The sequence below is a fragment of the Tupaia chinensis genome, unplaced genomic scaffold (genome assembly GCF_000334495.1).
Source record: "Tupaia chinensis unplaced genomic scaffold, TupChi_1.0 Scaffold145592_1, whole genome shotgun sequence".
In the NCBI taxonomy this organism is placed as follows: Eukaryota; Metazoa; Chordata; class Mammalia; order Scandentia; family Tupaiidae; genus Tupaia; species Tupaia belangeri.
The window spans coordinates 2,528,072-2,542,702 of record NW_006205449.1 but is presented as its reverse complement, the minus strand read 5'-3'; the positions used below and the strand labels follow the sequence as shown (position 1 = coordinate 2,542,702).

Sequence of the window (14,631 nt, the reverse complement as noted above, 5' to 3'; positions counted from 1 at the left end):
ATATATATGTATATATATAAACAAACAAACAAACCTGATGTGCCTCAACCCACGGGGATCACAGTCTTTATTGATGGTCAAGTTCCACTGACATGGCCCTGATAGTCTTGACCCCGTCTGTCTTTGATAGCTACCTTGATTTTTGGAATAACAACCTGTTCTGGGCTCATTTTGTGCATTTCCTCCCAAAATCTTAAAGTGGTCATTTCTCCAAGATCCCCTTGTCCCTTTAAGTAGGAAATAATATCTAGAAACTACAATTTGGAGTTAGAAGTTAATAAATTGACCAATGTTCCAGTTTAATTGGTGCTTTGCTAAACCACATCTGATTGTTTTTCCCTTTCCCTTTGCCCTTGGTTGTGACAGTATGACAGTTTTTCCAAAAGCTCACAGACATTTTCATTTACTTGAGAGCTGGTGATACAATCAGACTGACCCCATCAACAAGGTTCAGGGGAAATGCTGCATGGCACCAAAGCAGAAAGATGACTTTTAGAATGAGATCGCTCTGCTCTTCCTGTGAACAGGGCTATCCTCTTTGGTCATCCTGAGCCTCTGAGGAGAGGGCCAGAAGTGACAATATGATGCATAGTTACTACTATTTAACTCATGCCCGTATTCCCCTCTGTATAACGGTAGAGACTTGTTATGGAGCATTGGCAAGTCCCAGGAGCCCTGAGGAGCCACAGCAGCCCTGAGCCCAGTTGGTAAAGAGATAGCCAGGAGTCATTACAGCCCAGTCAGGAATTTTAAACATGCTTAAAGAGTATGCCTTGCAATTACTTCAGCTAGATTTGACAAGAGTATCTAAACCACTTGGATTGGAATGCAGCTCTAACCCTGCCATGATAATTAGCTTTTATGATCCTGAGGACAAGAAATGTTTTCTCTCTGGGTTTGCAGATATACAGAAGAAATACAATGCATAGGTTCAAAATAATAAAATCCATTTTGAAAAGTAGCAACAATGAATACATTCTCCCTTTAGACAAATAAAAAATAAGACTTCTTTATTTAAGTGATTTCTAGTTTTTCTCTTCTGATGAATATTTGGTATATTTTCTAATAAGAGGTAACTCAAATTCATTTGAGAGATGTTTATATGAAAGAATGAGTCATAATAGTTAGGTAATGCTTTTAATATAAGGTTGAAGGTTAAAGTGTGAGGGACAGTTTACCTGCCTGTACTAAGAGCTTAAGTCTTGGCCACTAGAGATCCAATATTCCTAATCAAGTGGCATTTTGTTATTTGTGACATCTGCATACCAGAGCCACTAGACACTTCTTGGTCCTTGTTTTCCTCATCTGTCTTTGACTTTATACTCTGAACCCTTCACTTCCTTGAACCTGTTTGAGAATTGGTAGCACCACAGTCTTCTGACTTCCTTCTTTTCTATTTATGATTTCCTATTCACAGTTAATTGTTGTGTATCTCTACAGCACACAATACAGTTTTTCAAAGTATTCATGCAATAAGTGACAAATCAAAGACATGATCATATGCACCACCTTCTATATCATCAGCCCAGCAATCTCCTACCTTGGATGAGTTTCCCATGAGTGCCTCTCACATATCAGGGTTCACCCTCATCTTGATATTTGGTTGTTCTTTTCTTCTCTGTCTCAGAGACAATGAATCCTCTTTAACCCACACTCGCTCTTCTGTATTCTGAGATGACACCCCATTATATTTACCTGTGCTCCCAGAGTGTAGTGGATCTCATCCTCTTTTTAATTTTTTTAAGAATTATTTTATTTAACTTTATTTGTTTTAATTTGTCCAGAGAAGAACAGAGAGAGAGAGAGAGAGATCAGGAAGGTGAAAAAGCAAGCTGCCGGGTCCGAGACTAAAACTATGGTCAGCCCTGTAGGAGTCCAGCATTCTTAACCACCACACCACCTGCTGGAGAGGTTTTCTGCTATAGGGCGCATGCGCTCACCAGACAGGCAGAGAGAGACAGAGAGACAGAAAGCGAGAAATCACCCCCTAGGGGGATGGCCACGCCGCAATCCCTACTCCTCTGTTCTCCTCTCGGGATCTTGGGCACGTGCACACACGCGCCCGGCATGAGTTTTAAGCCACAGTGCCTGGGATGTGAACTGCGGTCAACTACATGGGAGTTCAGTGACATAGCAATTACGCTAACTGCTGGTCCCCCCACATCCTCTTTTTAAAAAATCCCTTTAACTCAGTTTCTCATAATGCATCAAAGACCATCGACAAAATTCGGTCTTCACTACCTGGTCTGGGTCACAGCAACCACTTTCTTATTCATGTCTTAGCCTGTTACAGGCCAGTCTCAAACCCACTGCTGTCCAATACAGTACCCACTGGCCATGTGTAGTTCTTAGCATTTTCATTAAATGACATTAAGAATTTAGCTCTTCAGTCACACTAGCCACATTTTGAGCCCTCAGTGGTCACGTGCACATGGGACATTGTTTGTTTAATAGTCTCTTGGGGCCAGCACTGGTTAAGGCACTGGACTTCCATAAGGCCAACTGCAGTTCAAGTTCCAGACCTACATGCTTAAAACTCACACTGGGTATGTGTGCATGCATGCCCGAAATCCTGAAAGGCAAATGGAGAAGGATTTGTGGCATGGCCATCCCCCTGAAGGGTGATCTCTTGCTTTCTGTCTCTCTATCTCTCTCTCTGTTTCTCTAGTGGGAGCACACATCTTTTAGCAAAAATCTCTCGCAAAAAAAGAAAAAGAAACAAGTACAGTCCCTTAATTGTAAAAACATTGTCTGATGATCAATGTAGTTTACTGACATCCAAAACTTGGTGTATCTACTGAAATTTACAAATGTCAAAGTATTTTTTTTTTACTTAACATAATCTAATTTTTTAGAAATAGCAAATTGTTAATATATTTAATAATACTGTATGTTATTAATTAATATAAAATAAAGGAATTGTCAACTCACTAATGTGATAAGTTCTAAATGTTAGTAAGTGTGATTGGTGTTTTTAAAATATATTACAGTATTTAATAGGGTCTCTACTTGTCTTGTTTTCCTATGCTTAGATTAAATCACTTTGTTCTTATTTACTTTCTATCATTTATTCAATATTTAGAGAAAACACTATTTCTTTGGCAATGCTCACAATGTTTTAAAGTTTGTAAACTAGGTGAGTCAACAAAAATGTGAGAAATTTATTGTTACTTGGCCTTTATCCAAACCTCTCTACTCTATCCTGTTCAAGTATGGAAATAATGAATTCAGAAAAAGCTGCCCACACCATATGGCTTCAATCAATTTGGTTTCAAATAGCACCTTAAATGTTTTATTAAAATTAAAGAGACATTATAGAACATAAACAAAGTAAATTTTTCTTTTTTAATTAAATAAGAAAATTAAAGGAAAGAATCTGTTAAGAAAATTCAGTTTAGTAGGTAGTTGCCAAAATCTATAATCAAGTTGTTTCTTTAAAAAGTTCATGAAAATGCAAATGATGAGAAAACCATGCATGGATTTCAAAAAATTTTTGCACCAAAATAAACTTGTATTTTAATTGGATTTTTTTTCATTTACTTTTTGAAGTCCCCCTGACTTGTTCTAGGTAAACCATGCATGCACACACACATACACACACACCTTAGTGAATATTTAAGATGTTAGAAATGTCAACATATACCTGTTTCTTTCTCAAGCCAGGCTTTCTATAAGCTTGCGATAAACAGTGCCTCCTCATTTCATGTTATATAAATTGATGCACTATTTATATGAATGCAAAGGCATTATGAAGTAGAATGAAAAATCTGGCCCGACTTCCTCACACTTGGAGATTCTTAACAAATCAAGTAATTAAATTTTAAAAATTATTTTGAGCTTGTTGCAAGTCACATTATATGTTAGACATGCAGGCGTCAATTTTCATCTGCCTTTGAAAATCTTTTGAGACAGTATAAGACGCTACATGGCTTGGCTCATTCTCTGTGGCTATTTCACCTTTATTTCTAGAGACTCTCTTCTCCCCTGAACGATTCTTCCCAACTATATACTACCTATCTCACATGCAAAGGTAGACACTATCAAATGACATCAGAATAACAGCGTTCATATAGCGCATCGAAATCGTAAGTGAAAGCGTTATTATACTGTTTAGTCAAAGGAAAACGAGCACTTCCATCTTATCAACAAACCAATTGCTTTCAAAATGGCCAAAACAAGTGACTAGATGTAAAAGTACAACTCAAGGAAATTTATTATGTAAAAGAAAAATAGCAAGGCAAAGTAAAATGAAAACTCATTATTTGTATAAATGAATAAGTTATTCATGAGAATTCAAGATAGGGCCGTTGCTATGAATGTATTTGCCAGCATTTGACAATAACACACTTTTATATAAAGGTTACCCAGCATTAGCCCTCCTCTAATTACCCTGCATCGACTCATTTCATCTTCACATTGCTCTGTCGGTTGTACACGGTTATCTCCTATTCTACAGAGAAGGGACATCAGGCACAAAACTGCAGAGTCACTTGTGTCCACAAACAGCTGAGTTAGAATTTAAGTCTAGTAATTGTGGATCCAGTCTGAGACTCTTACTTTGTACTCTTCATCCTCTAGGTCGTCAGAAAACATCTACCAATGTAAGAAAATATATCGTCAACTCAGCCGTCTGTCACAGATGGTTTATAATTACAACTTGTTTTCAAATGTTTTCAGATGTTTGTGTTGTATTATCTATCTTTGTATGTAACTACTAAATAGAGTGTCATGCAGAACCATAGTGTTTTGTGATCCATGTTTTATATACGAGGAAACAAAAGACACAAACAATACTATGGTGGCTTCACTTAAGGTCATTAAAACATGGCACTAGAAATAGTATCAAGTGTCCTGCAAACCGATTCATACACCTACAGTCTTGTTCTAAATGAGCAGTTGACAGAAAAGGCTTTAAATCTCCTTCTCTCTGATATTCCACTCGCTGCTTTAAGATTGTTCTGTCTGTCTTGGAAGTTTGGTAACAAATCAATTGAGGAGAGTATGTGTAGGTATGAAGTCACAAAGCAATTATGATGTAGTGTTATTATTTTCATTATTGCTTTTATGAAAGAAGATAAGACCAGGGCTGGCCCTGTAGCCTGATAGTTAAGGATCCCATATGGCTGATTCCAGTTCAAAGCTTATTCCCGGTGGCTTGAAAAACATTTCAGGTTCATGTACTTATGTGCTCACATCCTAACAGAACAAGGAAATGAGAGAAGGGATTTCATGGTGACCGTACCCTAAGAAGGAATGCTTTCTCTTCCTCTCTCTTTCTAGCTCTATCTATGGAAAGCACACCCACCTTAAGTCAATTTAAAACAAAAGAAGGAGCCCATTTCTTATCTTGTTGAATTAAAATGATGTTGCATTGCTAAAAACAAAGTATTTTCCATAACATTTAAAAATAAACGTGTCCCGTACTAGAAAATGAGACTGTCAGAAATCTACGAAAGAGTTTTGGTTAGATCCTGAGACCAGCGGGCCTCCCAGCATGGTAAAGCTTAGTGAATACAGCGTCTGTCCATCCTGCTGCACTTCCCTCAGTTTCCACTGAGGCGTTCTTTTTTATAAAACAAAATCGTCCTGTGTCTTTGCAAATATCCTTTATTAATATTACCTGTCTGATCTAAGATTAAAACTTAGCGAAGAATCAAATATGTCAGTTCCTCCTGACGTGAGCAATCACACAGGCTCAAAGACGCGCACACACCCACATGGGCTGAGATGTCTCTCTTGCCGCTGCAGCACCTTGTAATATGGACAAAGGAGCATGAATATCTCACCCAGCCCTGGGCTTCCACAGAGAGCTCACACACCATCTCTTAGCCATACTTGATCATCCACGCCTGAGAGGATCACGGCTCACTAATTCTTAAGTAATTCTGCCTCTGGTCTCAATGAGGCATTTACTTGGGAAAACATTCAACAAAATTATACACATATTTACTGAAACCTTGCACCATAAATCAAGTGAAGCAACATAGCTAAAACATCATATTTCCATTGCACATTTATCCACCTTGCTCATTTTTCTTATGACTTATTTTCATGATTTTCTCTTCTTTCGAGTAGATGTCAAGATGCTGCCCTTCCAAATGACGCTGATTTGTGCTTGACAGAGTTGTTTTGTTTTTCCCTCATATCACATTCATTTTGCAGATGAAAGGGCACGAATGCAGATGCTACGCATGCAAAGTGAATCCACAGCAGGGACATGGTTGGCCCAAATGAATGAGAGGAGCTTTCTGTAAATCTGAAATTCATATGGTGTCACTTGCTTCAGAGCCTGAAACATTAAGAAAACAAATCATCTTAAGGTAATATAGGAAGCAGCACATCTTCAGATCATTTATCTTAAATTTCTAATTTTCAGTGCAGTTCAATGAATAAAAATGTTCAGTTTTAACGACAATTGCAAATGCCATTCACGCTTTAGTTCAATTCTCACAACACCAAAGCCTCTACAAATTAACTAGGTTGTCTTCATTGAATAAATGGCTAGAGTCAACATTTAATTCTACAAGTTGATTAGTGCAATAAACATAGCTGTTTCTCTTTTGTAAGATGATTCTTGTCTGACTTAAGGACTTCATTGATTGAAGGGTGGAGGGTGGATTAAAATATTAAGTCTATTCTAATATCTTCCAGTTTTAGTGTTTTTCAGTCATTTCTGAAAAGGCAATCAATTCAATGTGCAAGATGTATTACCAGTCTTCTTTCTTTCTTCTCAGATATTTGTCCTCCCTCTCTGCCTGCCCCACCCCGGCCATGACCCCTCAATGCAGTGACATATTTTGATGTTCTCAAGGAGATGAGGCAGAGGTGACTAGTCTGCTTGTGGCTTGTGCTGTGTCTCCTGAGTCTTCAGCACTTACACAGTAAAATGCCTGTTCCTTGGTCTGATTATGCATTTCAATATAATGAAGCATCCTAATAAATTGAGCATTGTAAGGGAACAATTATTTCCTTTTGTTCATGGAGTCTGTGGACCAGAAATTTAGAGTTTAGTTTTTCTTTAAGTTTATTTATGCATTTCTTCCATGAGGAAGACACATACAGAGAGAGAGAGAACACCTTCAACATGATCTTGATACCACATCTACCCCAGCCTCCCACCAGCCCTGAATCCTGGACACACACATGCCTGGTGTACTTGGGGAGATCTCCAGGCTTGAACCAGAAATGTTTCCATATGATTTGAAGAGGGTCATGTTCTACCACTACGCCACCACTGACCTCTAAATTTTTACTTTTGTGTCTACTCCATGATATCTGAGACTTCATGAAGCTCATGATGTTAGGGTCATTAGGGGACATTGCACAATCCACTAACTGTACTCATCTGGAAGCTTCCACATGCATCTGCCTGGGTCCCGAGCTGGGAGAAGGTATAAGCAGCTTGGATGGGACTCCTGAACATGGCACTTCTGCATGGCCTGGACCCTGAGGGCATCTACAGATTCAAAATTCCAAAACAGGGTGGAAGCTACAGGCCTTTTCCTGCCCAGCCTGAGAGTCACATGACCTCGCTTCCCTATAAACCAAGCTACACAGGCCAGTCAAGCGTCAGAAGAAGAGCAATCAGATTCCACTTGTTCAAGTCGGCAGATGGGGCCACCTTGCATTTAGAACATGTAGAATGGAGGATATCATCATGACCAGGATTGGAAAATGCACTGTCATGTCCCTCACAGACTCTTCTGTTCGTGAAGCTCATGGCTGGTGATGGCCTTGGCATGAGTCAAATCAAAGGCACAAGCCTGCCTTATTGCCGCCACCTGATCTTTCAAAATTCCTTCATGTTCGATAGACAACCACAAGTCAGTATGTATGTTTTAATGTTGATTTCAGACATGGAACTTTATTAGGTGATTTTACAGTCCTTAAGTGTAGGTTCAATTCATTATTTTTTACTTTTTGTGCTATGCAAGTTTCTGTTTGAAGCTCCCCCTTCACCCCAGAAAGCACATATTTAGAATATCTAGAACGCTAGGACAAGAAGATAGAGCAGAATAATCATTAAGTAGAATTATCCACTACACCAAATGGATGGGACCAAGCATTCTGAGCTCAGATTTAGGCACTTTCTTTTCTTTCTTTTTTTTCCTTTTTTCTTTTCTTTTCTTTTTTTTTTTAAGAGCTTTTTGCTATAGACTGCGTGAGCTCGCCAGACAGACAGAGAGAGACAGAGAGACAGAAAGCAGGAAATCACCCCCCAGGGGGGATGGCCACACTGCAATCCCTTCTCCTCCATTCTCCTCTTGGGATCTTGGGCACGCACGCACACGTGCCCGGCGTGAGTTTTAAGCCACCGGGTCTGGGACGTGAACTGCGGTCGACTACGTGGGAGTCCAGCAACATAGCCATTATACTAACTGCTGGTCCCAAGATATAGGCACTTTCTGGCACCCAGTAATTATGATGCACCTGGAGTTTCCTCCGATGGGGCCAGCTCAACCCCACCCTGCAGAGTGACTCCCCTGTTGGCCCAGCTGACTTACCCCTTCTGGGAGCACGCAGAAACTGAATCACCTCCTGCCACTGGCAGCTGTGCGATAGTCCCTGTGGGCTGAAGACCTGTCTTCACTCTCTTCCTAGTCACTCCTTGTGCATTTCTAAACTGCTGAATAAAAGTTTAGTATTTTGTAACTAATTACTTTGTTTAATGCCAGAAAATGCATGTACTAGCTAGAGAGAGAGAGAGAGAACCCCAGATAGGGGTTGCTACTACAGATCCTTCTCCATTTCTCCTTGTTGGGATTTGGGACGCACACCCATGTACATATGCCTGAAGTGTTTCTCAAGCTGCTGGGGCTGATTCAAACCATGTCGTCAGTATTGTGCGGTCAGTTCCCTTAATCACTAGGCTATAGGGAAGGTCCAAAAGTTTAATATTTTAAAGCGTATTTTCCTATGATATGTGCAGAATATAGATCCATTTTTCATTTTTCCATTTCATTCTTTTGATATCTGTTACCCTCTGATCATAATCTCCTTTACTTATTTTTAATTTGTTAGAGGGTGCATACACTCACAGGAAAGAGAGAGAGAGAGAGAAGGAAAGTGAGAAAGCGCCCCCCCCCCCAGAAGAAAGTCACACCGTAATCCCTTCTCCTCTATTTCTCTTTTCAGGATTTTGGGCGTGCCTAGTATGTTTTCCAAGTCACCAAATTCAGAACTCAAACTGTGCAGTCAGCCATGTGGCCACCTTAACCACCATGCCACCCTCTGACCCCTCATTCACTTACAATCACAAGGTCTCCCAGAAGTAGAGATTGTTACATTCTATTTCTTTTTTCTCTGGATTAGGGAGCAATTATAACATCAAAAACAGATACAGAATCCCAGCCCAGGTGGTATAGTCTATAGCATGCTAAACTGCTGTGCTAGAAGACACAGGGCTGGCCATGGATTCAGACCACAGATCAATCTGGAAACACAATGGCTGTGCCTATAGGCACCCAAGATTCCAAAGAGTTGGAGAACTGGGGAAAAGGGCTTGTGGCATGACTGGGTCCTGTTTGGGCTGTGCTCTCTCTCACTTGCACAATATCTACCATAAAATATAGATAGAGTATATATATATATATTTTTTTTGATAATTTAATAGAGATATGTATTTAATAAAGGTATAGCTATGTAGATGATTTTCAATAAAAATTTGTGGTGTTCTAATTGCAAAAAAATGACCATAATTCTTCACTCTTTCTTATGTTAACTTCATATGCAAAGTGACATTTTATAGCTCCTCACATGAAGAAGAGGCTGTTGGACTAACCTGGTGTCTAGGCTGAGCTTGTCTTGCTTTGGCCAATAGAATGCAGAGAGGTCACTTAGACTTATTCTTAGATGAAGCTTCACAAGTCTCGAGTAGCTCCACTTCATTCCTTGGACCCTGGTTTAACATGAGAAAAACTAAGACTAATTGGTAAGCCATTGAGAGGCCAGGGAGCAGAGATGAGTCACCCCCAGTCAGCCTGCACTTGCCTCACCCACCAGTTGTCTGCTAACACAGGGAAAGCCAGCCATGACCTGCCATGTACAGCCAGGGCAACAGACTCGCCCAGATGTCTCTCAGACACGTGAGAAAATTTAATGTTTATTTTGTTAATCACTGAAATATGTGCTTCATTGTTTAGTAGCATTATTGAGCTGTTAGTAACTGACACATCATCAGAGAACACTATAAAATATGTACCAGAAGCTTCCCTCTTCCCACGTTTAGATATCCAGCAGCTAAGATGTTTTGGTAGGTGCTTCTCCTTCTCTACCTGGTTCATTGCTCCCAATACATCTCTGTTTCTAAGTACATCATCATTTTCCAGGACACATCACAGACTTGATTTTTGCTAACCAACTAACTATATTCATAGTTCCTGATTAAGTCCAGACAAGAAGGACACTTGTAGCTATTAAGGGAATTCAAAACAGATTTCATTAAATCTATCATGAATATGCAGAAACATCTGGAAAATAAATGTTTTCCTCTACATCCTAATGGCTCGCCATTGCACATAGCACAGTGTTTTTTGAAGGATTTAATATCAAGCCCACTTGTTCGAGAGTGATAGTACACAGGCCACAGAGTTCAAGAAAAATTTATTTTTCCTTCTTGTAACTATAGTTAATAGACTGAGGGAGAAAAAGAGGATCAGTTTTGTAGAATTTAATTAGGATTCACACTAATTGCTTATATTGAACCCTTTGAAACTGGTGAACTAAGACTCCAGAATGCTTTTGAAAAAACTATCTCCTGGAATATTTGAGATAGTATGAAGGGTTTGTCTGATTTTTATAATTTCTTATTCATATTTAATCACTATGCATCACTATAGCAAACAGTATGGTTTTCAAAGTATGCACATAGTGCATGACAATCAAATCAAGTATAATGTCACACATATTATTGTCAAGAGTTTTTGCTTTGTTTTGTTTTTGTTCTAGTGTACGCATGCTTGCAAAAGACAGAGAGATGGAAAATGAGAAATCACCCTCAGGGGAGGCAGTGGGTTGAGGACAGCCACACCACAATCCCTTCTCCACCATTCACCTCTCAGGATTTTGAGCGTGCACATGCAAGCACCTAGCATGATTTTAAGCCACCAGGTCCGGGATTCAAACCACTATCGGATATGTAAGAGTCAAGTGCCTTAGCCATCATGCTACCTGCTGGCCCCAACAGAGAACTTTAGAAAGGGTATTTATATAACAGTAACAAATGCACATAGATGAGGATGAGGTTGCAAGTAAACTTATGAAATTAATGCCATAGAGAAATTAATACAATGTATTAAACCATAAGAATCTTCTAAACATATTAATTATGCATATTTACTTGGAATGCTTTTTAGCCCTTAGCTTACAAAATCTTTAACTTTAAGCAATATGCAGAAGTTGCACTGACTCATTAAGAGGTATTCTTAGATGAAGCTTCACAAGTCTCGAGTAGCTCCACTTCATTCCTTGGACCCTGGTTTAACATGAGAAAAACTAAGACTAATTGGTAAGCCATTGAGAGGCCAGGGAGCAGAGATGAGTCACCCCCAGTCAGCCTGCACTTGCCTCACCCACCAGTTGTCTGCTAACACAGGGAAAGCCAGCCATGACCTGCCATGTACAGCCAGGGCAACAGACTCGCCCAGATGTCTCTCAGACACGTGAGAAAATTTAATGTTTATTTTGTTAATCACTGAAATATGTGCTTCATTGTTTAGTAGCATTATTGAGCTGTTAGTAACTGACACATCATCAGAGAACACTATAAAATATGTACCAGAAGCTTCCCTCTTCCCACGTTTAGATATCCAGCAGCTAAGATGTTTTGGTAGGTGCTTCTCCTTCTCTACCTGGTTCATTGCTCCCAATACATCTCTGTTTCTAAGTACATCATCATTTTCCAGGACACATCACAGACTTGATTTTTGCTAACCAACTAACTATATTCATAGTTCCTGATTAAGTCCAGACAAGAAGGACACTTGTAGCTATTAAGGGAATTCAAAACAGATTTCATTAAATCTATCATGAATATGCAGAAACATCTGGAAAATAAATGTTTTCCTCTACATCCTAATGGCTCGCCATTGCACATAGCACAGTGTTTTTTGAAGGATTTAATATCAAGCCCACTTGTTCGAGAGTGATAGTACACAGGCCACAGAGTTCAAGAAAAATTTATTTTTCCTTCTTGTAACTATAGTTAATAGACTGAGGGAGAAAAAGAGGATCAGTTTTGTAGAATTTAATTAGGATTCACACTAATTGCTTATATTGAACCCTTTGAAACTGGTGAACTAAGACTCCAGAATGCTTTTGAAAAAACTATCTCCTGGAATATTTGAGATAGTATGAAGGGTTTGTCTGATTTTTATAATTTCTTATTCATATTTAATCACTATGCATCACTATAGCAAACAGTATGGTTTTCAAAGTATGCACATAGTGCATGACAATCAAATCAAGTATAATGTCACACATATTATTGTCAAGAGTTTTTGCTTTGTTTTGTTTTTGTTCTAGTGTACGCATGCTTGCAAAAGACAGAGAGATGGAAAATGAGAAATCACCCTCAGGGGAGGCAGTGGGTTGAGGACAGCCACACCACAATCCCTTCTCCACCATTCACCTCTCAGGATTTTGAGCGTGCACATGCAAGCACCTAGCATGATTTTAAGCCACCAGGTCCGGGATTCAAACCACTATCGGATATGTAAGAGTCAAGTGCCTTAGCCATCATGCTACCTGCTGGCCCCAACAGAGAACTTTAGAAAGGGTATTTATATAACAGTAACAAATGCACATAGATGAGGATGAGGTTGCAAGTAAACTTATGAAATTAATGCCATAGAGAAATTAATACAATGTATTAAACCATAAGAATCTTCTAAACATATTAATTATGCATATTTACTTGGAATGCTTTTTAGCCCTTAGCTTACAAAATCTTTAACTTTAAGCAATATGCAGAAGTTGCACTGACTCATTAAGAGGTGATTATCAGGTGAGTGAATCCATGACTCACCCTGGCAGGGCTATGGAAGCCTTTCTTCTCCCGTGTTTTAAATATCTGAGTTGACTTGCAGTTCATTTCCATAAAGTGGGTGGAAACTTCTGAATGAACTATTTTTAGTAAAGACAACTTCGGAAAAACAGGCCAACTAATAACAAATTTCTGCTGCAACTTGATATTGAAAGATTAGGAGGAAACAATAGGTTGCAGAAAGAGTCACTGGATTTGGGATACTTTGCAAAAAATTGTCACAATGTCTCCTTTTCCCTCAGAGAAAGGCATCACTTTTTGTAAATCTTCTTAGGTTATATTGTCTTCAACAGTTAGTGCCTATATGAAAATAAATGGAAGGTAAAAAGTTGGTTAGGACTTGAAATCCACTCACCCTATAGTAACAGGCTTCTAAGTTTTTCCCTAACACTTTGTAATCAATGGTGTTGTAAATGCTGTTGTTGCTATTGGTGCTACTATTATTATTGTCATCATTACTTCCTTTTACTAGACAGAAAATCAATGTTAGGACATAGAATTTAAAACCCTACAACCCTGAAAATGTACTTAATTATTCTCGTTGTATTGAATTCATTCCCCACAGGAGATATAGTGTGTTCTTAAAACAGCGATTGAAAACAGCAAAAGATCAAAATGAAAAAGAATGAGAGGGAATGTGTCTGGTGCAATAACAGGGTTCACTCACAGGCTGGTTCTCCTCCGGGTGAGTGTAGGCTGAGATCGAATGTATGGACTAACCTTAGTTCCTGCAGTAGGACAACAATGTCTGGAAGGTGTGCGGACCGTGTCTGCTGGGGCTGGAGCAGAATCTTGCAGAGGGAGGAAGGCTCGAGGCAATCGTTAGTCACAAAATGTGCTGCAGTGAGAAGGAGAAATTACCAAGGCATGTGATGACAGAAGTGAATGCTGATACAAGAAAATCTAGACAGCCACTGAATCCTAAAATTAAGTCTAGAAGAGCTTCATTAGTTCTTAATAAGATGTGACGGAATAGAACATTATCCATACACATTAATGAAGTAAAGTTTCGGAGTTGAGTAAAGGTGATAAAATGTATGTAGGTGTTAGAAACAATTGGAATTTTTAAACCTAGAGATGCAAAAGTAAAGGATCTCCAGGAGGGATTCTAGAATTTTGGGAGTACCTAAGTCAAGGCTGATAAATGTGTAAAGAGGCTCAGAGAGTAACTTTATTATGAAACTGCAGAACAGTTAAATAATAGTTGAAATCCTCTTTCATAGAGTTTTCTATGCTATAGAAATTTTCTAACACCTAATAATCTAGAGGATGAAACTTGACCAAATAAAATATCTGTATATCAATTGATGGAAAACACATTTGCTATTATTTTCCAAATATGAAGCAATGAGAGTTACACATTTCATACTTACATAGGAGTACTGTCTACACTTTTGTTTGTATAGCCTGTGTGTTTTATGCATCAGTGCTTCAGAAAGCATAGCGTCCAGAACGTGTGAGAGAGACCCTCTTTACTGCCCATGCTCCCCAACCCAGCAGCTCCCATCTCCAGCCTTGAAGAACAGGCTGTGTGCCAGACTTTCTTCCTCCCACGCCATCTTCCTGCAAGGAAATGAATATATGGCCCA

At 39.1% G+C, this 14,631-nt stretch overlaps 1 protein-coding gene across 1 annotated transcript in view; it reads right to left on the bottom strand.

The window, feature by feature from the left end:
* Positions 1 to 14,631, bottom strand: part of LOC102494498 (zinc finger protein 415-like) — a 33,444-nt gene that overhangs the window by 18,495 nt on the left and 318 nt on the right. The window contains 2 exon segments of the mRNA XM_027768124.1: positions 4,390 to 4,450; positions 9,782 to 9,898. Coding sequence (XP_027623925.1) covers positions 4,390 to 4,450; positions 9,782 to 9,898 — 178 coding nt within the window.